The sequence below is a fragment of the Syngnathoides biaculeatus genome, chromosome 14 (assembly GCF_019802595.1).
Source record: "Syngnathoides biaculeatus isolate LvHL_M chromosome 14, ASM1980259v1, whole genome shotgun sequence".
NCBI classification, from domain to species: Eukaryota; Metazoa; Chordata; class Actinopteri; order Syngnathiformes; family Syngnathidae; genus Syngnathoides; species Syngnathoides biaculeatus.
Genome location: NC_084653.1, coordinates 26993637 through 27021438, shown reverse-complemented (window position 1 = coordinate 27021438; position 27802 = coordinate 26993637). Strand labels below are relative to the sequence as shown.

The window sequence follows — 27802 nt, the reverse complement described above, 5'->3', positions numbered from 1 at the left end:
AAAGATTCAATGACAGTTGTGTCGGCTTTTTAATCAATCTATTGTCAAGTTTATCCAACTGAAATCATTCATAATCACACCAGACCCGATTTGTTCTGGTGCACCCCAGAGCTCTGTCACGGGCCCCTCTCCGATTCGTCACTTCCAATCCCAATTCTCGCAATAGCTTCCATAAATTCAACTTACACTTTGATCGTTACGAGGATGGACACTCAGCTTTTCCACCACTCTTCCCCTTTCCTCCTTTTTTTACTTCTTCTCTGAACTCAAAAATTGGTTCTCATCCATTTTTTCTTCAACTCAACAAAATCCCACTTATACATACCAAGTCCACATTGGCCAAAATTGAGTTTTTCCACTCACACTTGATGATGCCGGGTTCCCCCTTGGCTCAGGCTAAGAGTCTGGGTGTCACCCTCGACAGCACTCGCGTTTCAAGCTCGCGTAAACAACTTCAGCCACTTCCATGACTCGAACTCTTTCACCGTCGACAAATCCACATTGCCAATGGCTGCCGATCTACTTTGACAATACAATTTTCCATTTTTAATGCACGTTTCTGATTCCGTTTTATTAAATTACACTTGTGTGCTGACCTGAAGTGCCCCGAAAGGAGCCTACAAATAAAAGAAACTTATTATTATTATTATTATTATGGCACAGTGGTCGTCTGCCTCACATTTCTGAGGACCGAGGGTTCAAATCCCGTGCGGTGTTTGCATCAAGTTGTCCCTTGTGCTCGTGTGGGTTTCCTCCCACATCCCCCCAAAAAACATGCGTGGGAAGGTTCATTGAAGACTCTCAACTGGCCAAAGGTGTGAAAATGAGTGCGAATAGTTTGTTTGTTTGTTTCTAGGTGCTCTGCGATTGGCCGGCGACCAGTTCAGCGTGTAAACGCCTCTCACCAAAGCCCTTCAACAATATTATAGCGAGTAATTTGCTGTTTGGTATCGTGCAAAATATGTAAAAACATGTGTATGCAGATGCAATGGCGCGATGACGCGAGGATACCTCGAATGGGTCTGTTTACAAAGTCACGAGAAACCCTCTGCGTGAAACTGTTAACTTCGACGCGCAACTCTGGCGCGTGGAGGATCGGTACCTGGTTGGGGTCGCAGGCCTTGAACACGTGACAGGACATCTCGGCTTTGGGGTCGTCCGGGTGGGCCCGCAGCAGGTAGGCGAAGTAGGTGAGGTCGTTGCTGTTGTGCAAGAAACGGGAGATGTGCTGCGCCTTGTGCTCGAAGATGAACACCGAGCAGTTGCCGCCGGACGACGAGCGCGGCACGCAGCGGAGGAAGGGCCCGTGGACCACCAGCTGCACCTCCCGCGGCTGCGTGGCGGGGCCGCAGTCGCCCCGCTCGCTCCTCCGCCGGATGTCGGCCACCAGCCACGGCAGCATGGGCAGCGTGGTGCGGCGGTCCAGCGCGGACCAGCCGACGTAGGTCAGCGGGAACCTTTTGTCCGCCGCGTGGGCGCCGTCCTTCTCCCACGCGGGGGTCTCGGCGGTGGGCAGCTGTGCCATTTCAAACTTTCCGAGCGATCAAACGGAGCCCCTCCCCGACGAAATGATGGTCGGCGTTGGCATTGGCTTCCCGTCTTCCTGCTCGTCTTGTTTACGGGTGAGGCCGGACGCGTTCGCCGACGTCAACACCGGGACTGCTCCCACTTTCTGCAGGGGCGCGTCGGGACTCAACGCATCCCGAAGGCGATTCTCCGTCCAAGGTTGTCTGGCTTTCCCTTCCACGCACGCAGCGTCTTGCGGAGGCCCCGCCCATCCGCAGCACGTGTACGGCTTTCGCGGGAGGGGCCACCGTGCGGACAAAACGTGACGGCGCAGGAACGCGGCGGGGCGGAGCGCGCGCCGCGCGTCCCCTTCCGTGCCGGGGTGTCCCACAGGGCGACTTTCTCGGGGCACGTTCGATCGCATTGTTCACTTGCGTTCCGGGTTATTCAAGAACGGGAGGACGAGTTTGACACCTCAACTCAACCGTTTTGGACGGGATACGGAGACATTCTTTCAGAGTGCACGTTCAAATTGCTTGTTTACTCGGATCTAGACCCCCCCCCCCCCCTTTCATCAGAAGTACTGAATCCCCCAAAAGCAAGGATGTTTTGCAATGTCCACTTGAGAAGCTGATTTTGCATGTCCCACAAAAATGAAGAAATCATTTTATTCATCTGGGGAAGGGGTGTCAAACTCATTTTTGTCACGAGCCACATTTTACTCATGCGTTCTCTGACAAACCCACAAAAATGAAGAAATCATTTTATTCATCTGGGGAACGGGTGTCAAACTCATTTTTGTCACGAGCCACATTTTACTCATGCGTTCTCTGACAAACCATAAAAATCTTTGACTGCCTCATCATATTTTCATCTGAAATTTATGAACCAGATTTGCAATTCCAAATCAAGGGTAATGCGTTTTTCAACTATTATTGTCACACACAAACGCTTGTAATATTTCAATGTTATCATTTATATGATGTGACAATTTGGAATTTTGATACAGATTTGAACTACAATCACAGAAGTCGATACCGATGATTTGCCTTCGAGGGCCACGTAAAGTCACGCGGCGGGCCGGATCTGTGCCCCCGGGCCTTGAGTTTGACACCAGTGATCTAGGACAACATTGAACAGTACACCTTTTAGAATATAGTTATATTGCTGAATAAATCCTTTGCAATTAAAAAAATGAAAGTCAGATGTTAATACTAATTTTAGTATTTCTGCAATTATAATAGTGAGGGTTTTGACTGATTCCTGCCGTCTGCTTTTGTGCCGTTTCAAGTATTAAGGAGTTACTTTTACGACAGCTAACACGAGCATGTTTCATATTTGACAGAAGAATTGTTGGAAAATCCACAAGGGAGGCAGCGGTGAGCAAAAAGACGTAGTCCCAATTGTGGAACGACCCCTCCACCGCAGGAGAAGCCGACCACGTGCCGCGAATCCAAGGCTCGCTAAATATAGCGGCCGCAACCTTATCGGTTGAGACACGGCAGCATGTTGCCAAAACAACTTATCAGGTTTTTTTGGCTCTTTGCAAATGGCGAGTGGTACACACCCCTAAAAATATTTAGAATCGCTTTTGACGGTCGTCGAAACCGAAATGTATGCAACTCGTGTTACAATGAGGTGGCACGGTGGATCAGCTGGTAAAGGGTTGGCCTCACAGTGCTAAGGACCCGGGTTCGATCCCAGCCCCGCTTGTGCAGAGTTTGCATGTTCTCCCCGAAACTTATCTTCCGTTCCGCTTATCCTCATCCGGCTCCCAGGCGTGCTGGAGCCTATCCCGGCTATTTTCGGGCGAGACGGCGGGGCACACAATGAACTGGTCGCCAGCCAATCACAGGGCACATAAGAAAATATCGCAATAAAAACAACAGACTCTAAAACATACATTAAAACGGCAAATGATATTGGCAATGTCAGGCTGGAATAATTTTGACTTTGCATTTGAAGATGGTTCACCCACTCAAAATCAAAGCAGTGCCATGAACAAAATGGAGCCCTTTGAAAACGAATCAATGCATGAACTGTTGGAGAAAAACATTTCGGAGGAGGCTCACTTATCCCAAAACTGTGACGTTAGCAATCCTCGATGGACTAACCCGGCCGGCAATTGCCATGAAATCACACAAACACGAAATAAAACTCAACCTGACTTTCGAAGCGGTATCAGAACCGTCACGGAGGCAGGCCCACCCCCAGTTGGACAGCTGAGATGCAAAAATATTACCATAATTCCCGGGCTACAGAGCCTTGCCTTCCCGGCCGAGCGCGCTAGCGTTAAACTCTTTCTGTGTACCGAGGCTTATAACCAGGTGCGCTAACGCTAGCGCCTCACTAACGCTAGCGCCGCACTAACGCTTGCGCCGCATAAACCGCAGGGCTGAAAGCGTGTAAAAAAAAAAAGTCGTGGCTTGTAAGCTGGAAATTACGGTAATTACACTCTGCATTTCATCAACGATGCTGAAATTTATGCACAAGCCAGTAAAAGGTTCCGTTGATTTATTGATCCCACAAATGAAGTGAAAAATATGGACTTTTGAATCTCAGTTATCTTCACAGATGTACCGCTAAAATAAATATTTTCATATGTTGTTTCAGCAAGTATTTTATCTCCGTTCATCACCTGAAGGTCCATCAAAACGAGCGCTTGCACTTCCACTCTCGACCACACGTCCCCCAAACATGATGTTTGGAAGATTAGCAAACGCTCAACCGAGACTGGCGACGACATTTTCGGCACATGACTGAAACAATCAACTCACGTTTCTGATCCGACAAATCATTTGTGATGTCTTTTCATGAAATTTCACAACTGTTGGCATCACGCGACACTGCAGATTTGGGGAAAGAAACGAACCTCAAACAGTACAAAATATCCATTCGCTCGTGTGAAAATGTGAGGAAACGGTAAACGTTGGCATTTGCAGTCATTTGTTATCAAACGGTTTCCATGACAGCCGCCAGCTCCTTCATCTGCTTGTGAAAGTTCTGCGGGAAACATAAACCAGATGTGAGGTCAAATTTTCGCAGCAGAATCAACGCCGACAAATGCGCCGGCGCACACCTGAAACTGCGGTACCGTCATCTCAAAGACCTTCTGGTGGATCTGGCCCGAGGACGCGGCGATCTTCAGCAGGACGGTGACAAAGGGCGAGTTGAGAGAGCGGCACGTGTCCGAGCTCACCGCCATGCTCAGCTTCCACTGCATGTCCACGAGCTTTAAAAAATAATAATATCACGGCAACGTAAACGTGCAAGTTCAGCAGCTCTACTCGGGAAAATAAACCGGGCTCCTGTTGCGTTGAGATTACCCGACCGACGCTGAGCAAGTCCTGGGGGACCGGCGGGACTTGGACCGAGTCGCCGTGTTCACTCCACAAGCTGTGAAACACCTGAACGAATGAAAATATTTTAAATACAGAATGTAGCATTTGTTTAGCTAAACAAGAATGGACATTGTTCGTTTTTTTTTTTTTTTTTTTAAATACATTAGGTAAATAACTGATAAAGGACATTGAACCTGGAGTGACTCTTTGGTCCACCTGCTGCTGCGTTCTTCTAGTCGTGACACCAGGTCGTCTGCAGACAGTTTGCTCTTCGCAGCAGTTCTGTGAATTATAAAACATCATCTTTACGCTCTTTTACGCATTTATACACTGATGCCGCTTTGCCTGAACAATACCTGAACGTTGACAAGAGGAATGTGACAACGCTCTGTAAAGATTCGTGGTCAAGTGTGACTCGGCCTCTCTGAAATATCTGGACACGCCACAATGATACAGTAACGTATGTCACAAAAAAAGGAAGTGTATATAAATATAGATTCCATTTGTCGTGTTTACTCACATCACAAACTTCAGATGAATCGACTCCTTTTGTCTGTCCGAGCAGATATCTCAGGACGTGCTGACACTGGAGATTATAAAAACGCAACAACACGTTCTGCGTCAGGTTTACTGAAAACACACGTTGGAATGTTTATGGATTCATATCTACTCACTGGTTCTGCTAACAAGTCTGGCTCGAGCCGGCAGATGTTGTCCACGACGCTGTCTGCCCCACAAAAAGCAAGAATAACAAAGTTAAATCGGCATTTTGCACGGACCGTCAGTTCCAGGATCTTGCAACTAGTTAGGAAGCTCGTTGCAACCTGGTTGTGGTGCTAAGCTAATGCTAGCCAGCGAGTTGTCACAACCAGTCGGAACGCAAACCACCACACAACTACGCTTTCATCTACACGTGCAAATAATACTTATTTGACAGACCACATGAGTCGTCGGCCGCTGGCATCTTCGTACTCGGTTTTGGGGTTTACTCCGAAGTATTCTCGAAGTGCACCTCATCAACCCGAACAGTGGCGTAATCCTCTTCCGGGTCATCGCGTCTATTGGTAATTTCATTAAAAATTCGTGGTTAAAAACTCAAAATGTTGTTAAATAGTTTGTCGCACAACTTCAATCACTCTACATGTTTGTAAACATGACGACATATTAAAATATAATCTACAGTACTATGACGATCAAGTGTTTGCGACTTTTCTTTTTCGCTCACGGACAACAATGTCGCCCCCATCCGTAACTTCAACACACTGCGACCCTTTGGTTCCACGTGTGATTATTTTTACGGCGTTTTTAATGTGTTGCTGTAGTATAATAGTAAATTCATATATGTTACTTTTAATATGACAATTTCAAGTGTATCCGTGCAGCACGTTATTAAATATTAAAGCAAAAGAAAACCTCGATTGAACGGCCGCCCTTATTTCTGGAATGTTTCATTCCGTAGGTGGTGATATGTTTTGAATAGAAGACAAAAACGAATTATTTTGATAATGGATGATAGTGTTGCAATTTTTCTGATATTTAAATTAGTAACTAAATTCAAAAATATATTTACTGTGACTAAATGTACAAAATATCCGTATAGTTACAAGTATTGAAGGAGCTGAACCCCCTTTGGACATCGCTAAATGGTAAAAGAGGTTGACGGACGCGGAAGTGGAGCCCAGCTGTCAAACTCGCTGGAGAATATCGAGTTTCTTCTCTCGTTCTCGCAAGCAAATTGACCGAATTTGTTTTCAAAATGAGCTCCCAGTGCTGGTTGCCTCTGGAGTCTAATCCAGAAGTACGTGTCGGCGTTGTTTTATTGCTTATATTTGATACACGTTGGCCTGATAAGGGAAAAAAAATGTGCGGGCTGGCTAACAGGTGTTAGCAACTACAACAAAAGCTAGCATCATTCTAGCTGTTTTAATCACATTTACGATTTTTTTTTCCCTAACGTTTCTCTTTCTTTTTGTTTCAGGTCATGACGAAGGTGAGAGTGGCTTGAAGTAAATTTATTTGTTAGTAAACAAGTTTAGTAGCTATTTGGAATGTGCTATAAGGCCCTAATTTATAGGGCTATAGCGTTCGTCGAGTCATTGAATTTAGCGATTAGCATCCAGTGAGTGACTTCGTATGAAGTAAAAGTAAACTTGTGTGCCCAGTTCGTCCGCTCGTTGGGAATGAAGCAAAGCTGGCAGTTCGGAGACGTGTATGGATTGGATCCTGATATGCTCGGGATGGTGCCAAGACCTGTTTGTGCAGTACTGCTCCTTTTCCCCATCACAGAGAAGGTACTCTCAAACGTTGACATCAATATTTGATGTCAAATCGATATTTAGACATCTGTTTGTGGAAATGTTCTACTGTACCAGAGCATAGGCACGCCGTGCGCATTTTATTGTCTATTTTTGTGCCTTTTGACCAGTATGAAGCCTTCAAGCTAGAAGAGGAAGAGAGGCTGAAGAGTCAGCCGCAGGAAGTCTCCTCCAACGTCTACTTCATGAGACAAACCATCGGCAACGCATGCGGCACGATAGGATTAATTCACGCGGTGGCCAACAACTTGCCACGCCTGGAATTCGGTGAGTTGTTGTTGCCTGAACGCTGCAGGAATATTTGAGCCTGTTTCACACAGATTATTCAACCCTCCATCAGTCAAAAAATGGTTCCTGTGCAAATGACAAGTACATACTCTTTGTTCATTTTACAATATCTGCACTCCAAACGGGAATACCTGATTGGAAGGGGAAAAGATTTGGGACCAAATGTAGTATCGATCTGTCCATTTAAGGTCAGGGGTGAGCAAACGGACAACTATCTCACGTGCACACCTGTGAAAAATCTGAGAATCTTCAGTTGGATCTGCCATTTGTGGTTTTTTTTTTTTTTGGGGGGGGGGGGTTAGGGGGATGGATGCAGACACACAGAGGAGAAATCACCACTTAAAAGTCTGCTAATCACTCCACTCCGCTGACCGCCATCACATTTTTTTTTCCATTTATATTTTTTTCAGAACCGAACTCTGTTCTAAAAAAGTTTCTGGAACTCACCCGCCAAATGAGTCCGCAGGAACGAGGCGCCTTCCTGCAGAACGACGAGGTACCCCCGAACGGAGCAAAATGTTTTGTCGTTTGTTCGCGCATGAGCGTCGACACACAAGTGCGCCTTTTGTTTGCCCCCAGAGTATACGTGTCACACATGAATCCAGTGCACAGGAGGGACAGACCGAGGTGTGTCGCTGTTTTTTTTTTTTTTTTGCTTCAGTACCTGGATTTGATCCTAAAGCACGGAAAGTTATTTGTGTGTGTGTGTCTTTTTCAGGCGCCAAGCATAGATGAGAAAGTCAACCTTCACTTTATAGCTTTTGTGAACGTCGGAGGGCAATTGTACGAATTAGGTGAGCCGACAGCAGTGTCGAACGCCGCTGAGCTCGTGCAAGAAACGCATTCGAAGAAACAATCCTGCTGAAAATGGGCCTCCTAACGTTGCACAAAAGTTTGACCTTAAAACCGCCCGGCTTCAGCACGTTGAGCATCCAAAGATAGCTTTTGCCGTGTGATTTGCTTTTTCTTTAACTTATTATTTTGGAATATGTCTCACAGCAACAAAAAAGCCAAAGTACTCTACTTATCGTAATTGCCGGCCTACAGAACGCACCTGGTTACAAGCCTCACCGAGTACATTTGTAAGGGAAATACCGTTTGGTAGATAGATACGCCGCAGCTGTGTAAAAGCCGCAAGTGCCCACATTAAAACCCACATGGAAAGACGAGATATTTGCAAAGAAAGACGGTTTAACGCTAGTGCTAACGCTAGCTCCGCGCTAAAGCTAGCGCTATGGCTAACAGGACCGGTTAAAATAAAAGTTACCGGTAAATATCACTGAGACACGCCGGTAACACAGGAGCAACACGCCAGCACAGAGCTAACACTAGCGCAGCGCTAACCGAGCCGGTAAAAAGTCACTTCCTCGCCACCTATATTCCACCGGTCTCACTCTTACCTTTTCTGCTCGAGTGCCCCCTTGCGACCGTTAGCAAAAATGCACAAATCAGCCACATCAGCGCATAAACAGCAGGGTTGAAAGCGTGTGTGTGTGTGTGTGTGGGGGGGGGGGGGTCGCGGCTTGTAGGCCGGAAATTACGGCGCTTGTTTTTGTTTTCCAACTGTCGTTGCCTTTGTTTCCCCCTTTTAAATTATGTTTAACTAATTTTTACACACGGACAGTATGAATGTTAAAAGCCTGTCCAGGTAATAAAGAATTTAATATAGTTATTCATTTTAAATCATTTGTGTACAGAGCTTAGCTTATTTTTACACTTACACGGCAAAGAAATGAGCGTGAGGGTTACCTACGATGCAAAATTTCATTTCTTTGCATGAACTCCTCATTCTTCTGGGTTGTTATTTGCATTTATTTAGGAGTTAATTTTCAGATATTGTGACATTCTATTTGCCAGACTGCTTGCAATGTACACAAATCATGTTTTCTTCTCCCCCCAGATGGGCGGAAACCTTTCCCTATTCTTCACGGGAAAACTTCCGAAGATACTCTCCTCGAGGTAGGACTGCCCCAGATGAAAAATAAATAAGCCAATTTTTTTAAAAATGGCTTGTCGTTTAAAAAAAAAACAAAAAAAAACGCAAACGCTAAAACGCTTCTTCATTGCAGGACGCTTCGGAGGTTTGCAAGACCTTCATGGCCCGCGACCCGCAAGAGGTCCGCTTCACCATCATCGCCCTCTCCAAAGATTCTTACTGAGGCGATCCCGTTTTTTTTTTTTTTTTTTTTTTTTATCTGCCAAAACATTCTCAAGTGCTGACTTTATCCGCGCCGTCAACGTAGCTCGACTACCGATCCGCGGGAGGTGCTTTTCAATTCACAAAGAACCTCTTCCGCTAAATAGTTGGATGAGATTCTTTGGGAAGCGGGCCCCCGTGCTAGTTTATTACAGCACTCAAACGTTTTCGCAGCGTTGCCGGGCCGCCACCAAGCGCTGACGAATGGAGCGCGTCTCCTCCCTGACGCCGGGCCCGGTCAAGAAACCGTGTCCTTGTGAACGCTCCCGGCGGATTTTCTAATCATTTCAAACACTTGTCAATTAAAAGCTCATCGTCATGGCTTTGTGGTAGAATGTTTTCATTCATGAGGTTTGATGTCAACAAGCGTCATATTCAAGTTAGTTAAAAAAGAAACACAATTTCAATCATTTCCCAACAACTGAGGACCCGGGTTCGATCCCGTCCCCGCCTGTGTGGAGCTTGCATGTCCTCCACGTGCCTGCGTGGGGTTTCTCCGGGTACTCCGGTTTCCTCCCACATCCCAAAAACATGCAACATTAATTGGACACTAAATTGCCCCGAGGTGTGATTGTGAGTGCGGCTGTTTGTCTCAATGTGCCCTGCGATCGGCTGGCGACCAGTTCAGGGTGCACCCCGCCGTCTGTCCGTTGACAACTGGGATAGGCTCCAGCGCTCCCCGCAACCTCGTGAGGATAAGCGTCAAAGAAAATGGATGGATTTCTAATTCTCAATATTTCTGCATTTTTTTTGCACGGCCTGTTGTTCCCTATGCAGCTGAATAACAAAATTCACAACAAGATTGATTTGGAAATGGACCGATCCAGATTCTTGTCTGGGGTCCAAATTTTTTTGGGACTCTTCCAGCTTCGTATCGCTTGTTTAACAACATGCTGATGACACGGTTACATCAATGGCCGCACAAAAATCAAAGTGGACATCTTGAAATATGTAACTATCGCTTCTCCAATTTTTTTTATACCCCCAAAATGACTCATTGGCTAAAGAGTGACTTGGTTGTTTAATTTCACACTTAATGGGTGAGCAGTAACCCAACTATTTTTTTTACATAAACATGAAAAACTCAAATTTTCCAAAGTCGCCCTACTTTTATCTTGCCGCATTTGACAAGATGCTGTACACGTCTATGACCACTGGGCGCCGCTGCAGGAATGCAATCTTTGCCCGTCTGTTTTAAAACTGGAAAAAAAAAAAAACTTCTAATCTCTCGGAGGGAGACTCTGGACTTTCTTTTTCCAATCATTGAAGACGCACGAAGCGATCCACGGGGCTCCCTGCTCGGATTCCGTGGAAATGGACCGCGACTGTAACGTGACAGCTCCGCGGGAGACCAATTAAAAGGTAAGAATAATACAAGGTGCCACCTAGACAGGTGTGTCCGGAGCTCGAACCGCGTCGTCATATGATGTGATGCAAAAGAATGCGCGGAAGTGTCGCGTTTCGTTTTGTTCGCAGCGTGAAAAATCAACTGGTCGGTCCACTCCGGTGAGGTTTCGATCGTCGACGAGACGAGACGAGGGCAGGGCGCTCATGACCCCGTCGCGGCGGACCCGCTGAGGCTCGCTTCGCGGTTCGGTCGGCGAATAACGACACGAAGAAAAGCGGCCTTCGGTGTGATGGAGTGGCGAGAACAGTCGACGGTCAGCTGCCAGGACGCGTTCGTGGAGGCTCGGAGGTGGATCGAAGTGAGTATGCGCGACGCCCACGTTCTGCTCTCGCTCGGGTCCAGTCCCGTCATCATGCGGTCTGGGATCTTCTTGCCTTTTATACGCGGGGGGGGTTGAGGGGGAACTTTCACACTTTACTAGGACGATCGCAACATCAAGTGTCACGTGCACATTTTATTTCTGTCGTGAAAAATATTTTTAAATTATCTTTCCAACTATTTGTGGATAGATTCAAGACATTCCACATGTAATTGTTTATTATTTAGTCAGCGCCAAAAACAAACTCCAAACTCAATAAATGTCTTGGTATCTTGAGCAAGCTTGGTTCGTACGGAAGTAAATATGTGCCACCAGGATTTGAATTTGAAATGCCCCAGAAAACGGGAATTGAATTTGAAATCTAAGTGATCACATTTTCAATACTTGTATTTCAGTGTAACTTTTCAACCGGCTACAATTCGCTGTCTAAAATTCACCGTCTGTTCCACCTGGCAGGGTTACTTCAGGTCAGAACCGAACACCCAGCCAGTCGCAGTGACGCTTTCCTAGTCGCGTGACGTCATACTAAGACAACATCCTGTGATCACTTTTATATTTCAAATTCAAATCCTGGTGGCACATATTTACTTCCATAGGTTTGGACCATGTTAGAAGTGCAATGAGCAGTCCTACAATTTTTTTTTTTCCTTAATATTATTTTTCAATTGATTTGGATCTGCATTTCATAATAATTTGTGTGGATGACCAGATTTTTCTTGCCACTAGCATGTGGGCACATGCTAACGTTAGCGCAGGCTGTTGCTTGCTGTGTCTTAACTGTTGTAGTTGTTTACCGTGTACTCCACAGTCTCCACTTTGTTGCAGCACTCTGGCGTTTTTATTTCTTCTTAAAGGTGTGGGGGGGCTAATCAATTGTGAGAAGTAATTATACGAGACCCTTGTTGACCTCCATTATGAACGTGTTCTATTCCAAGTGATCTGTTCAATGTTCAGTGTCTTGGTGTACTATGTGTACCGGCCGCATTACTACCTTGACAGCAGTCAAGTGTCAACAGTGGTGGGCTGAGTCGTTCGGGACAATTGGGATACTCTTAGTCGGGGGTGTCAAACTCATTTTCCTCATCGGCCACGTTGTTGTTCCCGTTTCCCTCAGAGGGCCGTCGTGACTGTGGGACGAAAAGATTCAATCATGTCATCATATTCACATCACCAATTTATGAACTACCTTTGGAATCAGAAATCAAGGGTAATGTGTTTTTCAACTATTCACGTTTGGTCACACAAATATGCTTGGAATATCTCAACTTTTATCATTGATGATATATGACAATTTGAAATTTCGGACCAGATTTTTATAGGAATCATGGAAATTGACTCTAGATTTGGCTTCGCAGGCCACATAAAACAACGTGGCGGGCCAGATCTGGCCCCGGGTCTCGGGTTTGACACCTGAACTCTCAGTCACAGAGATGGAGGTTCCAGAACATCTTCAGCAATTTTTTTTTTTTTTTTTTTTGGCACTTTTGGGGCTCATTCCCCCCCCCCCCCGTGGTTCCACAATTCGTAGTGACAGAATTATTTGAACAAGTTTTGAAATTCCTCTGAGAGATTTTGCCAATTTTTGTGAATCTACAACACTTTGAGCTTCGTTGTGGTCCCGGTGGGTCTCCCGCCACTGGTCTGAACGTTAGTCAATGTTGTACATAATTCATAATAAAAATGCCGGGGTTAATGGGATTCACGTCCACGACCATATGCGTGAGGTTAGGATGGTAACCAACTAATCGCTGCATATCGTTAATCACACTAACATCACTCTGAGGATGTGTCTAGTGGCTGAAATATGTATCCTCATCCCAAACGTGATTCCCCTCGCAGCAAGTGTGGGGCAGCGCTTTTTAGCAGAGCTTGTAAGTAAACAAATATTGTTCCATTTTTCCTGGGGTCGGGGGGGGGGGGGGGCGAATGCTTTCAGCGTGACATCAGTGTCGCGCACACTGGCCCATTTTAGCATTTGGGGGGGGGGGGGGCGGGTCCCGCGAGGAAGACCCCACAACCTCCTGCAGGTAGAGTCCGAAAAGATCACGGAGAATGATTGGCCGTAGGTGTCGCGCTGAGGATTTTTTGGGTCTGTTGGCTGCTGAATGATTAACAAGCCGCTTCGCCTTGCACCACTTGAACCGCGAACTCGAGCGCCGGTGGTGACGTTAGCAACGGGGGGGATGTTAAAGAGTTGTTCCAAACGTTCTGCGGCATGTCGCGTGGACACATTCCTGCAAAAACGGGGCCCCCATCGCGGCACCCTTACGTTAAAAAAAATAAAATAAAGTAAAACGGTAAGGGAATAGCAGGAGTGTCAAGAATGCGTTTAAAGAAACACGAACGCCACAATCCAGCCACATGGCATTTCTTTTGTGGTTTTGAAGTATTTTGCAGCCAAAGTGCCACAATACGCACACCAGGCCTTTGTTTGCTCGTACAACCTCGAAGCAACTTTTTCCTTCATTCCTCGCACACGCCCGACTTATCTTGGTTTCACTTTTAACGTGCAGTCATAAAAAGTGAAATACGCCCGCCATTCCGCCACGTTTCACAGCTCTGTGACGTACGCACGCGTCTGACGTCTTCTGCTCACGTCTTTGTTTTGTTTGTGGTGCTAATTAAAAATTGTGGTATACAAATACAACCTGATTGAAATGTTCTCCGTTTCACAAGGAAGTCCTTCATTGCACGTTCGCTTAATCACTTCCTCCATCCAGGCTTCCGACACACCCAGTCGGTCTAAAGTTACGCCTGCTCAGACCGCGTCGGTGTTGAGCTGCAGCTCGTCAAACAAGATTTGTGTGGCTCAATTGGAGTCTCTAAATTCCCCTTAAGTGTGATTGTGAGTGCAAAAGCTTGTTTGGATGTGCCCTGCGATTGGCAACCATTTCTGGGTGTACCCGCCTGCCTCTTGTCTGAAGATAGCTGGGATAGGCCCCAGCGCTCCCGCCCTCCTTGTGAGGATGAGCAGCTCAGAAAATGGATGGATAGATGATTGGGCCAATGGCAGACAGTCTCTGAGTGCCGGCTGAGCAGTTACCATGAGCTCATTCTATATTCAACAAGGGTACCTACCCGCTCACGTTGGGTAAAAAGCCACGCCAAAGCTTTACTCACGTACGACCCTTGCACCAAATTTCAAGGGAATGAGAGGAGCCGCTTTGATTGGTGGCAAATGAAGTCTGTTGTAAACGCTCTCTCAGTGGCGCAGCACGTCCACTGCCGAGGCGCTGGTCTAGGAAATGACCAGCACCGGTCTAAACGGCCCCTGGCACCCACCACGCCGGATATATGCTGGTCCGTCCCCAAGATAGATCCCGAAGAGTGTGTGCTTACCCCTGGGGGCGGGGGGCATCAAGCACGTGTTGTCCTTTTCCGCTCAAAAGTACCTACTTGGGTTTACATGGTAGTACTGACTCCACTCCCAGAGAGGGGTTGAGTCAGGAAGGGCATCCGGCGTAAAAAAAACTGCCAAACGAATATGAGCCTTCATCTGAGATGTCACGCTGTGGCGACTCCTAACGGGACAAGCCGAAAGAAACTTACTTTTACTGATTGGTACAACTGGGGCACATTTGTGGTTGTAACACGCAAGACGCTCCAGTCTTGACTTTGCTGTCTCCGTCAGTCTCGTCTTCAATCAGATTTTTCAGAATCTTACTCATGAACCCTCCTCAATCTCTTCAACCCTCTCACTGCTTGTTGGCATGTCTCGTTCCAACTGTGACGTTTCAATGCGGGACATATTCGATTGAATATTCTTCTGTATTAATGAGGGTTAGGTGCGTTGAGCTGAACCCTACGAACCGTAAACGGAGAAGGGAGGTGCACGGGCCCTCCAGCCCAAAGAACTTTCACCCAAACCAACTTCCTCTCCTATCCTTTCAAATTTAGTAATAACCCCTTAATTTTGTTTACCTCCCTAATTCAAATTTGGATCTATCCAGTTTATAAAATTTGCATGCTTACCTCCTTCCGTTTTTAACGCCAATTACGTTTGACCAACGTCCAGATTTAGATCTTGCCTATTAAGAACATCGTTAGCGAGTGAGTCTTGTTGCGCGACGTTTCGACCTAAGCGAGCCTTCTTCAGGCTCCGCTCACTCCAAGTCAGTCAACGGTCGTCTGTTGTGTCCCTTAGGACACAGTCAGTCAAAACTCTCGATGTCTATCCAATTTATAAAATTTGCATCCCTACCTCCTTCCATTTTTAATGCCAATCACATCCGACCAAGCTCCAGATTTAGATCTTGCCAATTAAGAACATCGTTAGCGTGTCAGTCTTGCTGCGCAACGTTTCGACCTAGGTGAGCCTTCTTCAGGCGCCGCTCACTCCAAGTCAGTCAACGGTCGTCTGTGGTGTCCCTTTGGACGTCGTCAGTCAAAACTCTCGATGTTTGTCAGTTCAATTCTTCGGGTTAGGGTAAGGATTTGGGATAGGGATAATATAAGGAAAAAGGGAAGTGGACTAAGGGTTGGGGGAAGGTATAGGAATCAAATGTGGGAATATGTAAGTGGATTTTAGGGTTAGGCTTGTCAAATGCAAACTCTGTAGTTTGACAAGTTCCTTTATCAACTTTCATCAAAGGTAAGTTTTTTGTTGTTTTTGTTTTTTTTTTTTTTTATTTTTTTTTGGTTTTGTTTTTCGCAGTAAAGTTGTCGCCCTGAAGGCAAAGTGAGACAACTTTGTGAATCGCTTTCAGCTCAGCACAAATCTGATGAAAGGTTAAACCGGTGACGCTGTCGCCATTCTCGTTCTGCTGTGGTTTTTTTTGTTTTGTTTTTTTTTTTTTTGTCTTGGGAGGCCAAAACGGGGTCAGTTTGTCTCGTTGGCATCCGGCGGAACAAAGCGGCCAATCTAAGGTAAAGCAATCCTCTGCGACTCGTGACGCGAGTCGCTCAAGTCGTTCCCTGCGAGCGAATCCAAGCACTCTACTATGTCGGTGGCCCTTTTTTTTTTTTTTGGGGGGGGGGTGAAAAAAGTTTTTTTTGTTTTTTTAAATTATTTGGTTTTTGGTTGCTTCTATTGATTTTATTTATCCGATCAGCTTTCTTGTTTCAAGTAACATTCAAACGTTAAAATGTGAAACATTCATAAATATTTTATCCTTAAAATATTATCAATGAATATGATTAAATCTACTCGTACATTGGAGTAGATTCCTGCAGTTCAATTTTTACCAATGCAGTCATACCTTGATGCTTAATTTTTCCAATTGGAAAGCACAGAACTAGCAATAATCAATTCTCCCGTCACATGTGTTGCCATGACGACCAGTGGCTGAGGTGCTCGGGGGGGTCGCAACGAGGCAAGCGGCTCCTGTTTGCGGGAGCTCGCAGTGTCAAAAAAAAAAAAAAAAAAGTATGAGTGGCTGTAAAAAATGCGTTGTAGTTTCTCTCGTGGAGGCAGAACTTCGTCAGCAAACCTCCGAGTTACACTTTTGTGCATGCAGTGGGAAACATTGCCCAAAAAAAACGAGCTCAGAACAACACTTGATCACATTGTGAATAGTTTTCTTTTCGCTCATTTAGCCACGAGGTCCACGACGGGCCTAATACTGTGGCCAGCGGGTGGAATTACATCCAGCAGTTTGTTTTGAAGACACTCCGAGCAGCGAACATTCCGTTCGCCTGGAAATGCGTCGTGGTTGCGGGAAGCGTCGCAAAAGGTGGTCGAAAATGTTTTTTTGGCAGCCTTTTTAAGGTGCTGCACCAAAATAAACGCAGTTTTACGGCCTCCGACGAAAGGCTTGGCGTCACCCCCCCGTCACCCATCACCCCACCCCGCGCCGCCTTATTGTTCGTCGTACTCGCTGGTCTTGAGGGTCTTGAGGGTTGGCGTGCGAGGACCTCATGTACATGTACTCTCCGTACAGTCCTGGAATACTTGACTGTATTCCAAAAATGCCGTAGTGGACCCTGATGAACCGTGATTCTGTCCCCTACGCGAACAAAGGTTTTTGGGGACAATCGGTGTGGTGGGAGGGTGGAGGTGGCGAGTGGGGCGGCTGCGCCTCAGCGACCCGCATGAATAAACATTAGCTGTGGTCACGGACTCGGTTCTGGCGATTATTTGTGCTCAGCCCAGATAGCGTTGTTGGCTCGATCTGGAAATGGCGGAATCCGAGGATCGGCGCGTTGCATTTGCTGACATCCGCTGGATCCAGACCTGTTCCTTGTCGTCAATATGGACGCAAGACTGCATCGAAGTCGCGTTGCTGAATGGCGCCGTTCCGCTGCACAGTGGCGCCCCGCTTTGAGGTGTGTGTGTGGGGGGGGGCAGTCAGGTTCGGGGTACTGCAGGAGACTGGGAGAACCGCGCCGTATTGAACGCATCGGTCGGAGCGAGAACGACGGAGAAGAGCGGCACCGTCCTTTAGTTTAAGGGAACGCGTTTTATCCAATTGGAGATTAAGGGCAGCAAGAAAACAGTTTTGATGAAGCCTAGTGGAGACTGTGGAGTACTGCAATGGCCGCAAGTGAGGCACAGTAACACGGTGAGAGAGTTCAAACGTTCGGCTTTCCTTCTTCCTTAAAATTGCAACTTTTTCCTTCCGAATGGAATGAACGTTTTATTTCAAAATGAACTTTTTTCGCACGTCTTTAGTCTCATAAAATATTTTTTCTTGTGGTGTTACTTTGTTCATGACATCTTTGCTTACGATGAACGCAATTTTTGTAAAACCTTTTCCATTGTAACATGATTGTTCTAAAAAAAATACTTTAATATTCTTGCCAAATGTCAACTTTTCTCCTAATTTATGCGCTTTCACTTGCACGATGTTTTCTCGATATTCTGAGTTTAGTGTCATAAAAATCCAACAATTCATCTTCATTTAAGTGAAGGGGCGCAACAAGATGTCCTGCAGCAAAATTGGAGACGTGTGCAATACACACGATTGTGCTGCGTCCAAAACCTTTTGCCTAACAAATCCAAATGAACGGCTGGCTGTCCCAAAGCGGTTTAACACTAAATTACATTTCACTTGTTCAGGACTTTATCGCTCCGTTGTGGTCAAGAGGAAGCTTAGTCGAAAGGCCAAGCTCTCAATTTACCAGTCGAGCTACGTTCCTATCCTCACCTATGGGCACGAGCTATGGGGCGGGACCGGAAGAACAAGATCCCGGATACAAGAGGACAAAATGATTTTCCTCCCTGAGAGAACGGCTGAGAAGCTCGGTCATCCGGGAGAGGCTCAGTGTCGAGCCGCTGCTCCTCCGCATTGAGAGGAGCCGGATGAGGCGGCTGCTGAGGCATCCGATCCGGACGCCTCCCCGGTGAGGTGTTCCGGGGACGACCCAGGACACGCTGGAGAGACTCTGTCTCTCGGCTGGCTCGGGAACACCTCGGGATCCCTCCGGAAGTCTGGGTATCCGCAACCCGACCCGGAAAAGTGGTAGAAAATGGATGGAAGGATGGATGTTCAGGGAAGGAAAATAAAATGTTGCAAACGCTTTAAGAACTCCTTCAACCCGCATGTTAAATGGGTGAGTGGGGGGAGTGGAACCTGTCACAAGACTCGTTCAGCACATTCTTGAGGGGAGTGCATACTTTGGAGGTTTTGCTGCAAGGACTTGAAAATTGCTGCCGCTCCTGTTAATTCCCAGCACTTGCGCGTTTTTATCTTTTCATCACCTGACAGCCGACATCGAGTGCCCGTTAAAACGTTTGATTGTGAGCAAAAGTGCGTTCTCGGGTGTGAACCCTCCACCCGTCGCCTTTCCTACTGTTCGTTAGGCAATGCTACAGCAAGAAATGTAATTGATACATGTACTGATTGACTTTGTCGATTATAGCTGTTAATTATTCCCTCCAAGTAGTAGTAGTAGGGTTAGACATTGTGTGTTCATCCACGCGCCTTGTTGTGACTCACTTGTGTCGTCTAGTAGTTAATCCATATTATTGCTCTTGGAAGTAAAAAAATATCATCAGCAGGCCTGCATGACACACGCCAAATTCCCCCCCAAAAAGAAAAACCTCCCAAAGTAGCTCGTGGGGGAGGCGACGTTACTCACTGCCTCCACTTGGCTCGTTTTGGTGGAAAGCGGCAGTGGAGTTGTAGTAGACTGGGGAAAAAATTAATGTGAAAATTATATGTATGCAAGGGCAATAAAGAGAGGGGTTTTTTGTTTTGTTTTTCTTTTTTTGGTATGCCATAATTTCCGGCCGACAGAGCGCACCTGATAATAAGCCTCACCCATAATTTGTAAAGGAAATACCATTTGATACACACAGTAGATACGCCATACCTGTGTAAAAGCCGCGAGTGCCCACATTAAAGCCCAGGTTGAAACACGGGATATGTGCAGAGAAAGACTACACAGAAAGAGTTTTCAAAGTTTTAATACCTTAGCTTAGCATAGCAACAACACGGTAGCACGAACAGGCCTTGTAAAGAAAAAACATTACGGTTAAAAAAAAAAAACACAGTAGCAACACGGGAGCACAGCACTAGCATTAAAAAAAAAAAACATACCTAAAACACTGAGACATGGCATAGCACAGCAGCAACACGATAGCACGGCGCTAACCCTAGTGCAGCACTAACAGGGCTGCTTAAAAAAAAAAAAAACATAGGTAAAAGTCACCTCCTTGGCACATGTATTCCACCGGTCTCACTCTTACCTTTTCCGCTCGAGTGCTCCCTTTGCGGCCGTTAGAAAAAAAATGCACAAATTCGCCGCATCACCGCATAACCGGCAGGGTGAAAAAAGTCGCAGTTTATAGGCCAGAAATTATTATTTTTTTCTCGTAATATTGTAAATTGATAGTTGCAATCAAATTCCTTTTTTTTTTTACAATTGCATTATTTTTCACACTTAATATTCATCCTTAAAATTTTTCTAATAAAACTTTCTCATTTCATTTTCTGAAGCATCCATCCATCCCTTTTCTTAGCCGCTTATCCTCACCAGGGAACCCTGCCCGCTGACAGCTGGGATAGGCTCCAGCAGTCCCTGCGACCCTTGTGAGGATAAGCGGCGAAGAAAATGGATGGATGGCCCAGCCCATCAGGTGAATTAAGCATCACTATACGAGAGAGAATTTGGGTTGCATAACACAAAATAGTAATGTTACATGAAAAAAGTTATAAAATCATAACACGCAATAATGTTTTATTTTTGGAGGAAAGTGTCTCGTTTGGAAAAAGATTAGCAGTCAGTCAAAATCGCGTTTTTTCGCTCTCCTGCCGTCCGTTCAGTTCCCACTCAGCGACTGCGAATGGTCGTCTTTCCGGACACGTGTCCCGCGATGAAACTGGCGACCGGTCCGGGGTGGACCAAAGTGGGCGGGCACAACCGGATGATGCGCGCCGGGCTCACCGTTTGCGTCGCTTGCGGCTTTGCCGACGTTGCTTCGCGTCTGCTTTTGGTTTTTGGGAATCCGGGTCGGGTGTTAAGGAGGACCGAGGAGCACCTGAAGCTGCGCCGAAGTCGGCGCGTAGGAACGCGGAAGGAAATTCCTCGGACTTCCTCTCCCTACTGTTCTCCACATCCTACCTTTCTTCTCCAGCCCCCCCCCCCCAAGTATACTGGGCACCTCCTCTTCTCTTCTCCGCCTGTACTTCTAAATTCCTAACTTGTTTCTCTTTTTTTTTTTTTTGGTCCTTTCCAGGCAGTCACCAAGAAAACTTTTAAGGGCAAAGACTTCCGATCGGCTCTGGAGAATGGAATTCTGCTGTGCGAGTAAGTACCGTAGGCCGCTTTTTCGGTTCTCTTCTCTGGGCTTTACAACCCCCCCCCCGACCCCGACCCCGACCCCGACCCCTGGTCTCACCTCCGTCGACTCCCCTCTTTTTGCTCGCGTCCCATCGGGCGCGGCAAACGTCTTCCAGGTTGCCCTCTGGCCTTGTTTTGTCTCGCTCTTCTTTGTTGCCAAAGGTTTCATGAATGGTCTGAGGACACTCAGATTTCCGTGACGCGAGATCAAGAAAAAGTCCTCATGAAAGCAATTTGTTGATGCAGATCGCACGGACGGACCGTAATTTTTGTTGCTGGCCCAAATACGTGAGTTGGTCATTTCATTAGGTACAGCTGCATAATCCCAATGTGTATCTTTTTCAAAAATGTTCCTTTAGAAGAGCAAATTTGGATTTTTCTTGTAGCTCATACTTTCATATGAATTGAATCATGTTCAGAAAGACATACAGACAATATGTCACTTTCATGTTTCAAGCAGGTTTTCCCAACTTTTTCATTTTTAAAATTTATTTCAAAAAACAATGTGATGATCATCTCGGGGAAAAAGTCAAAATTTGGCTTAACTTTTCATCGTTTTGCAGGAGAAGAATTCTGGAAAACGTCGTCGCATTCTACAGGGAAAAAGAAGTGCTAATATTATGAGAATAAAGTTGTAATATAAAAACCTCTGCTACTATCTGGATAATTGTAATATTGAGGTGACAATATGTCGCTGCCCAATGAAAACTACAAAAACCTCATATATCGGACTTGTTTGTCCAATTTGGAAAAAAACAAAACTCCCAAGTTAGGTGAATAACTATATAATAATAACCTGCAATCTTCACTTCATAAACTGGTGGCGAGTGTCTATTAAAGTACACAAAATGAAGTAAATACTGGAGAATTGTTCATGGTTTTTTTTCCATTTCTCTGCTTTTTTTGGGGGGATATTTTGTTAAAATAAAACGGGTATTATTCAATATTTCGTAGTTGCCGAGGAAATTTTCAAGGGGCGAAAAAAGTGAAAAGTGTTTTTTTTTTTTTTTTGGATAACTTCTTTTTTGAAGATGAAATATTTGGAGGTGCTGATTGAAATGAAATATTTGTTTGACCTTGGTCAAAGTCCGGCTGTATATTCTGGCCGTAGTATTCTAGTTAGCAACATAAAAGTGACTTCATATCAGAATCTGCCATCGGAATGATGCGGTGCAGTTGTGCACCGCAGCCAACGACGACAACCACATTAATGCAACATCGTGTCTCGTAAAAAGTTGCGGTCCTCTACCAATATTGATTGAAAAGAAGAACCCATCCGAGATCATCAATCACGTGTTCGTGTTTTGGCAGCACGAGGAAAAGGGAGGACGGAGGTTAAATCACTTTCACACTTGGCCAAACGACGTCATCCATTGTGTGCCGCCGCTTATCAAAGTCAAAAAGGCTCCCGAAACGCGATTGTTTCCTACTCGGCTTCCACTTTATCTGATCCGAAGGCGACGACATTTCTATTGTCTGACGAAGTCCGGGCCGCATTCCTTTTGCGTTCGTTGACGGGCGTCCAGCAACATTGTAGCTGACGTTCGCGCAGGTACGCCATCTTTCATCTGCATTAAGCATTTTAACATCTAGTGGCATCTGCATGGTGAGAAAATACACAACAGGAAGCAAAACGTCTTGAAATATGATTGTTCAGCCTCGCCAAACCTCTCACACGTCTCTGGTCTACGGATTATAATTTGACTTTGATTGTCTGCATTTCTTCTTTTAGCTGCCGAAGTCTTCCACAAAAGTAAATCAACATAGCGCTACGACCGTAATTTCCGGCCGACAGAGCGCACCTGATTATAAGCCTCACCTAGTACATTTGTAAAGGAAATACCATTTGGTACATACACAAGCCGCACCTGTGTACAAGCCGCAAGGGCCCGCATTGAAACGCACATTGAAACACGAGATATGTACAAAGAAAGACAGTACACAGAGTTTTCATGGTTAAAAAAAATAAAATGAATAAAAACAGCCACGGAAGCTACACAGTAGCAACACAGTAGCACAGCACTAAAAGGCCCAGTTTAAAAAAAAAAAAAAAAAACATACCTAAATCACTGAGCCGCGGCATTAACACAGCAGCAACTGCTCGCCTGGCGCTAACGCTAGCATACTAACATACCGGTAAAAATCGCTGAAACACAGCAATAACACAGTAGCAACACACTAGCACAGCGCTAATGCTAGCGCAGCGCCAACAGGGCCGGTTTAAAAAAAAAAGAAAAGACGCTAAACAGAGTTTTCAAAGTTTTAAAACCTTAGCTTAGCTTAACATAGGAACAACATGGTAGCATGAACAGCGGTAATTTAAAAAACAAAAAAAATCAAAAAAACATTGGTAATAAAAAAGCAGCAGGGTAGCACAGCGCTAACGGTTAAAAAAAAAAACAACAACATGGCAGTAACACAGCAGCAACATGCTAACACAGCGCTAATTCTAGCTCAGCCCTTGAATGGCCGGTTTAAAAAAAAAAAAAAAAACCTAGCGGTAAAAGTCACTTCCTCGGCACATATATTCCACCGGTCTCACTTCTACCTTTTCCGCTGAAGTGCACCCTTGCACAAATTAGCCGCATCAGTTCAGAGTTTTGATTCCAGCGGTTGTGTGTAGGCTGCTGCAGTCCTGCCACTGACGAAAACCAAATCCAGGCGGCTGTCGTTAAACGCCGTCGTAAACGCAGCGGGGAGTTTGTGAAGCTTTTTTTGGTCCTTCGCGCTAACGTCCACACCACTTGTGTGTTGTCGTCGTTCCTTTAGTGTGATCAACAAGATCAAGCCCGGCACCGTCAGGAGGGTCAACAGGCTGCCGACGCCAATCGCCGGTCTGGTGAGTCCCTCCGTTGCTTTTTTTTTTTTGTCTTGTCCGAACGGGACGGGAGAAAGGCCGCGGAAAGGCTTTTCATGCTAATATTAAAAGTGGCTATTTTGTCTTCTTGGCACACGTCACGATTGTGTTCAAACGGCGGCAAAATGGAACATGGAGACCAACGTGGCAGTTTGTGTTCCTCTTCCCTGTAAACATCGCAACTGCCAAAAACGATTATTTTGATAGTCGGCAATTATTTTTTTTTATCACTTGACCTTCATCTGAATTTGGAATCGCTTCTTACCGTAGCTGTCCTACAAGTCTCCCGAAGTTTTTGTAAACGTGCGCTATGTTAATCCTGCGAGTGTTGACGCAAACGCGCTGTGGCGGTAAAAGTGCAACAATTCAAGACCTTGTCCTTATTTGTTATCGTTGTTTGGGCTTGGCGGAGGTCCACTGTGTGCTGTTCTGGATGGAGTTGCTCAAGGTTCCGGTTTAAGACCCAGTAACAGCACAGCGCAGCACAGTACACAAATACACAGCAACAACATCGCAGAGGGGAAAAAGGCGCAGGGGTGGGGGGGGTGGGGGGGTGCTATTACATAATGCTAATCTGCATCCAACAAAAATCTTTGCAGCTTTGCTTACCTTTCGGCTTTAACGCGACAGCAGGGATGTCGCACTTGTGAGGAATTTGGTGATTGTGAAGATTGTGGCTCTGCATGATAGTCCTTTTAGACACGCCAGCGCTTGAAAGTTGCTCTGGATCTTCACCCAGCCGACCTCACGGACAAGGAACGCCGTGTGTGGTGATTGTTACGTAAATTAGCCGAATGGTGACATGGCAATCTGGTCAGATCTAGCAAAACTCTCTTACAGACATCCATTCGCTGATCCTCACGAGGGTCGCGGGGAGCTGTCAACGGGCAGGAGGCGGGGTACACCCTGAACTGATTGCCAGCCAATCGCAGGGCACAACAGCCGCACTCACAATCACACCGACGGGGCAATTTGGAGTGTTCAATTCACGTTGCACGTTTTTGGGATGTGGGAGGAAACCGGAGCACCCGGAGAAAAGCCACACAGGCGGGGCCGGGATTGAACCCGGGACCCCAGAACTGTGAGGCCAACGCTTTACCAGCTGATCCACCTTGCCGCCCTCTTACAGACACATTTTCAAAAATACAGTTTGATGTAAAACGTGAGACAACAAAATATTGTTTTTGAATTTCGCACTTGATGGGAGGGCAGGCGAGGGCTTTTCAAAAACCCAATTTTTGTTTTGAAGCATGTTTCATAATATAGTGAATAACTGACAGCCACACAAAAAGGTTAATAAATGCTTAAAAATACCACAAGTATTATATTTTGTTTGTTTTAGACAAGGCTACGGCCTGACCGAAAGACGCATCGAAGCAATATTTCTGTGTTGAAAACAGCCGAATAGCGAGGTGGCGCATGCTGAACCACGAATACACGTTGCGTTTGTTTGTTCGTTCGAATGTGGCCACGCTCGAAGAAGGGGGGGATTTTGGGGTGCTCAATATTTTCCTTAAATGTAAAAAGACAAAAAAAAGAAAAGTATGGTAACGTATTGACGTATAAGCCGTGTTGTTTGGAGGAGTGTCCGCGTGAGCGTTCCACGGAAATGCGGGCTTGAAAAGTGCTCGTTACAAAGCTCGCTAGTGGGAGTAATGGAGTCCAGCTGCTTTGTGGAGTCGCGCCCCCCCCCCCCCCCAACCCCCCCACCCCAACTACGCACTCGATCAATCAACATGGTTTGCATTGGAAGCAACACGCTAGATACGAGCGGTGCACTGGTCCACAAATCACAGAATTATGGGAGGAATCAGTAAATGTTAGTTCAACTCACTGTTGCTTTTTCTCTTCATTTTTACATTTTTATGATGGGGGGGGGGGGTCATCATCATTGCCCGTCGAAGGCAAGAAGGTAAAAATGCGCTAACTTTAGAACCGCTACGTCGTTCAAAATGTCATCTTAAGACGTAACCCAAAATGTCGGCAAATCTCTTTGCAGTGGATATTTTGGGGGGAAATGGTGGTGCAACACACGTTGACAGACAACATCATCATCATCAAGCGCTTATATTATGTATTCGTTGTGAAAAATGGCTATTACAGGAATTTATTGAGGCAGTTATGACACAATTGTTGTTCTGTCGCCCTCTCATGGACACCAGAAGGAGCAGCACAATGCCCCACGAAATTGAAGCAAAAATGTAAAACTTTGCATTTTAGTACAATTTTATTGAGTCCTACTTCCCGTATTAAATTAATTTTTTTTAAGTGGGGCAGAGTGATTATTACATTATTATTACATGATTATTACATTATGTTATTATTAATATTATTATTTTCATTATTATTATTATTATTACTACTACATCAATGGCATTTCCATTCGCTTCAATGATGATTTGAAATAAGTCACGCTTTGAGGTACGCGCGATCGGGGAACAACAGGAAGTCGTATCTCAAGGCAGCCAACATCTTCGGTCGGCGGATCTCGCGTGACTTCAACTCACTCACAAGCGTTTTGCTTTTTCTTTGACTTTTTTTTAAAATATCCCTTTAAATACTTGCTTGGATGTTTAAAAATGAGGTTATATTCATATTTCATTTAACAATTATTTTCCTTACATTTTTTGGGGGGGATATATGTATTTATTAATTAGCGCAGTCCATTAAGTCATCATCAAAGACTGAGTAGTTTGGTTTATTTCATTTTTTTGCACCCGTACCTGCCCCCTCATGACTACAATGAGGTGAACGAGGGTTCCGGCCCCGCTGACGCAAAATATTTTCGCGGATCCGTTTCGGTATTTTACGAGATTCGGACCACAACACGGTCGTAAATTTCCCGCCTGGCCGGCAGCTATCGCTCACTGCTCGCCGCTCGCCCCTCACGGAAAAGGGCGACGACGTTCCAAGCAAACATGACTCACTCGCTCGCACTATGCTGGGAGAACTGCACAGAATTTGGACGGACGGACCTTTATGTATTGCTTCTTTGTCCTGAGAAGGACTTTTGATGCATATAAAGGCAGATAATATATTAAAGTTGGGCTATGATGGCCTCAAAAGGGCTGAAACCGGCATTCCTTCTAATGGCCAGCAGGGGGGGTCACGCAACACTGCACATACTGTACAGTACTTCATACAGTGAAGCTTAAAAGAAAAACACATTTTTTATTTGTAAAAATTGTCATGTTTTTTGGGGGGTGCTTACAAGCTATTTTATTCAACAGGATGAGGAAAAATAAGAAAATTACATTTCAAGTTCAAAAGAAAACAATTTTTGAATGCAAATTAAGGTTTAAAAAAAAAAACAAGAAACATTACTGTTGCGTTTTATCCCTTTTAACTGTTAAAAAAATACAAAAAGTATTTATAAAAATAAAGAAAATGCGATAAAAAAATAATCTAATTAAAGATATACAAACAAGTCAAATAAAAAAAAAATCTACACTCTTAATTTCCAATAACAAAGAAAATAGTAGCTTTTCAACTGTGGAATATGGTTTTGAAAAATGACGGTAGCCAATCACCTTTGTGTTTTTGCGACTGTGGTCGTCGTCCGGATGAAACGTAAGCTGCTGTCGGCAGAAAGGAAAGCGTCAAATAAATCTTTGGCCCATCTCCGGGACTTTGGCTGCAGGGACGGATTCTTTTGGTTTTGTTTCGGGAACTTTTCCCGAGTGGGCGCACGTCTGCGTCTGCTGTTTTTGTCGCTGCCGAAGAATGAGCGAGCGAGTGACCGGGCTGCGGCTTTGGCCGTGGGACGGCGACATATTTCGATTTGGGTCAGACCGGGATGGACCGGTTTGCAGATTCCGGATTCCGCCTCGGATCCCCCGATTTGTCCT

At 45.5% G+C, this 27802-nt stretch overlaps 4 protein-coding genes across 11 annotated transcripts in view; 2 read left to right on the top strand and 2 right to left on the bottom strand.

The window, feature by feature from the left end:
- The window catches only part of tbc1d4 (TBC1 domain family, member 4), a 35332-nt gene extending 33258 nt beyond the window's left edge, over positions 1 to 2074 (bottom strand). For 3 of the 7 annotated variants that reach the window (XR_009798184.1, XR_009798186.1, XR_009798185.1), the window contains exon 1: positions 1103 to 2074. Coding sequence is in view for 4 of the 7 variants with exons in the window: in XM_061842032.1 (XP_061698016.1) it covers positions 1103 to 1525 (423 nt within the window). In the remaining 3 variants the exon portion in view is untranslated. The remainder of the gene's footprint in view (positions 1 to 1102) is intronic. The other 4 variants (XM_061842030.1, XM_061842033.1, XM_061842032.1 and 1 more) reach the window with 3 other exon arrangements.
- Positions 2075 to 4003: 1929 nt separating this feature from the next.
- On the bottom strand, positions 4004 to 6132 carry commd6 (COMM domain containing 6). The gene is made up of 8 exons (XM_061842037.1): positions 5787 to 6132; positions 5522 to 5574; positions 5368 to 5433; positions 5204 to 5280; positions 5042 to 5129; positions 4833 to 4913; positions 4586 to 4738; positions 4004 to 4509 (listed from the first exon to the last, which is right to left on the bottom strand). Exons 1-8 carry the CDS (start codon positions 5809 to 5811, stop codon positions 4459 to 4461), a joined length of 594 nt encoding a protein of 197 aa, XP_061698021.1. The 5' UTR covers positions 5812 to 6132; the 3' UTR covers positions 4004 to 4458.
- A 351-nt stretch (positions 6133 to 6483) lies between these two features.
- On the top strand, positions 6484 to 9969 carry uchl3 (ubiquitin carboxyl-terminal esterase L3 (ubiquitin thiolesterase)). 2 transcript variants are annotated; one of them, XM_061842034.1, is made up of 9 exons: positions 6484 to 6645; positions 6826 to 6837; positions 7010 to 7138; positions 7273 to 7429; positions 7861 to 7946; positions 8030 to 8077; positions 8169 to 8244; positions 9351 to 9409; positions 9520 to 9969. In XM_061842034.1, the coding sequence occupies exons 1-9, from the start codon at positions 6604 to 6606 to the stop codon at positions 9607 to 9609; spliced, it is 699 nt and encodes a 232-aa protein (XP_061698018.1). In that variant the 5' UTR covers positions 6484 to 6603; the 3' UTR covers positions 9610 to 9969. The 2 variants fall into 2 exon arrangements, with proteins under 2 accessions (XP_061698018.1, XP_061698020.1); XM_061842036.1 differs by having other exon boundaries at positions 6507 to 6645; positions 6826 to 6853.
- A 436-nt stretch (positions 9970 to 10405) lies between these two features.
- Positions 10406 to 27802, top strand: part of lmo7a (LIM domain 7a) — a 61369-nt gene continuing 43972 nt past the window's right edge. The window contains 4 exon segments of the mRNA XM_061842291.1: positions 10406 to 11009; positions 11124 to 11353; positions 20994 to 21064; positions 23867 to 23936. Of these exon segments, the coding sequence (XP_061698275.1) occupies positions 11285 to 11353; positions 20994 to 21064; positions 23867 to 23936 (210 nt within the window). The 5' untranslated portion in view covers positions 10406 to 11009; positions 11124 to 11284.

Bases quoted from the DNA above. Each gene is read 5' to 3' on its own strand.
- commd6 (XM_061842037.1), bottom strand. From the start codon at position 5,811: ATGCCAGCGGCCGACGACTCATGTG. The intron at 5,434-5,521 runs GTGAGTAGATAT...TATAATCTCCAG, and splicing joins CAGACTTGTTAGCAGAACCA to TGTCAGCACGTCCTGAGATA. The intron at 5,281-5,367 runs GTGAGTAAACAC...TGGCGTGTCCAG, and splicing joins ATTCATCTGAAGTTTGTGAT to ATATTTCAGAGAGGCCGAGT.
- uchl3 (XM_061842034.1), top strand. From the start codon at position 6,604: ATGAGCTCCCAGTGCTGGTTGCCTCTGGAGTCTAATCCAGAA. The intron at 7,139-7,272 runs GTACTCTCAAAC...CCTTTTGACCAG, and splicing joins TTTTCCCCATCACAGAGAAG to TATGAAGCCTTCAAGCTAGA. The intron at 7,947-8,029 runs GTACCCCCGAAC...GTTTGCCCCCAG, and splicing joins CCTTCCTGCAGAACGACGAG to AGTATACGTGTCACACATGA.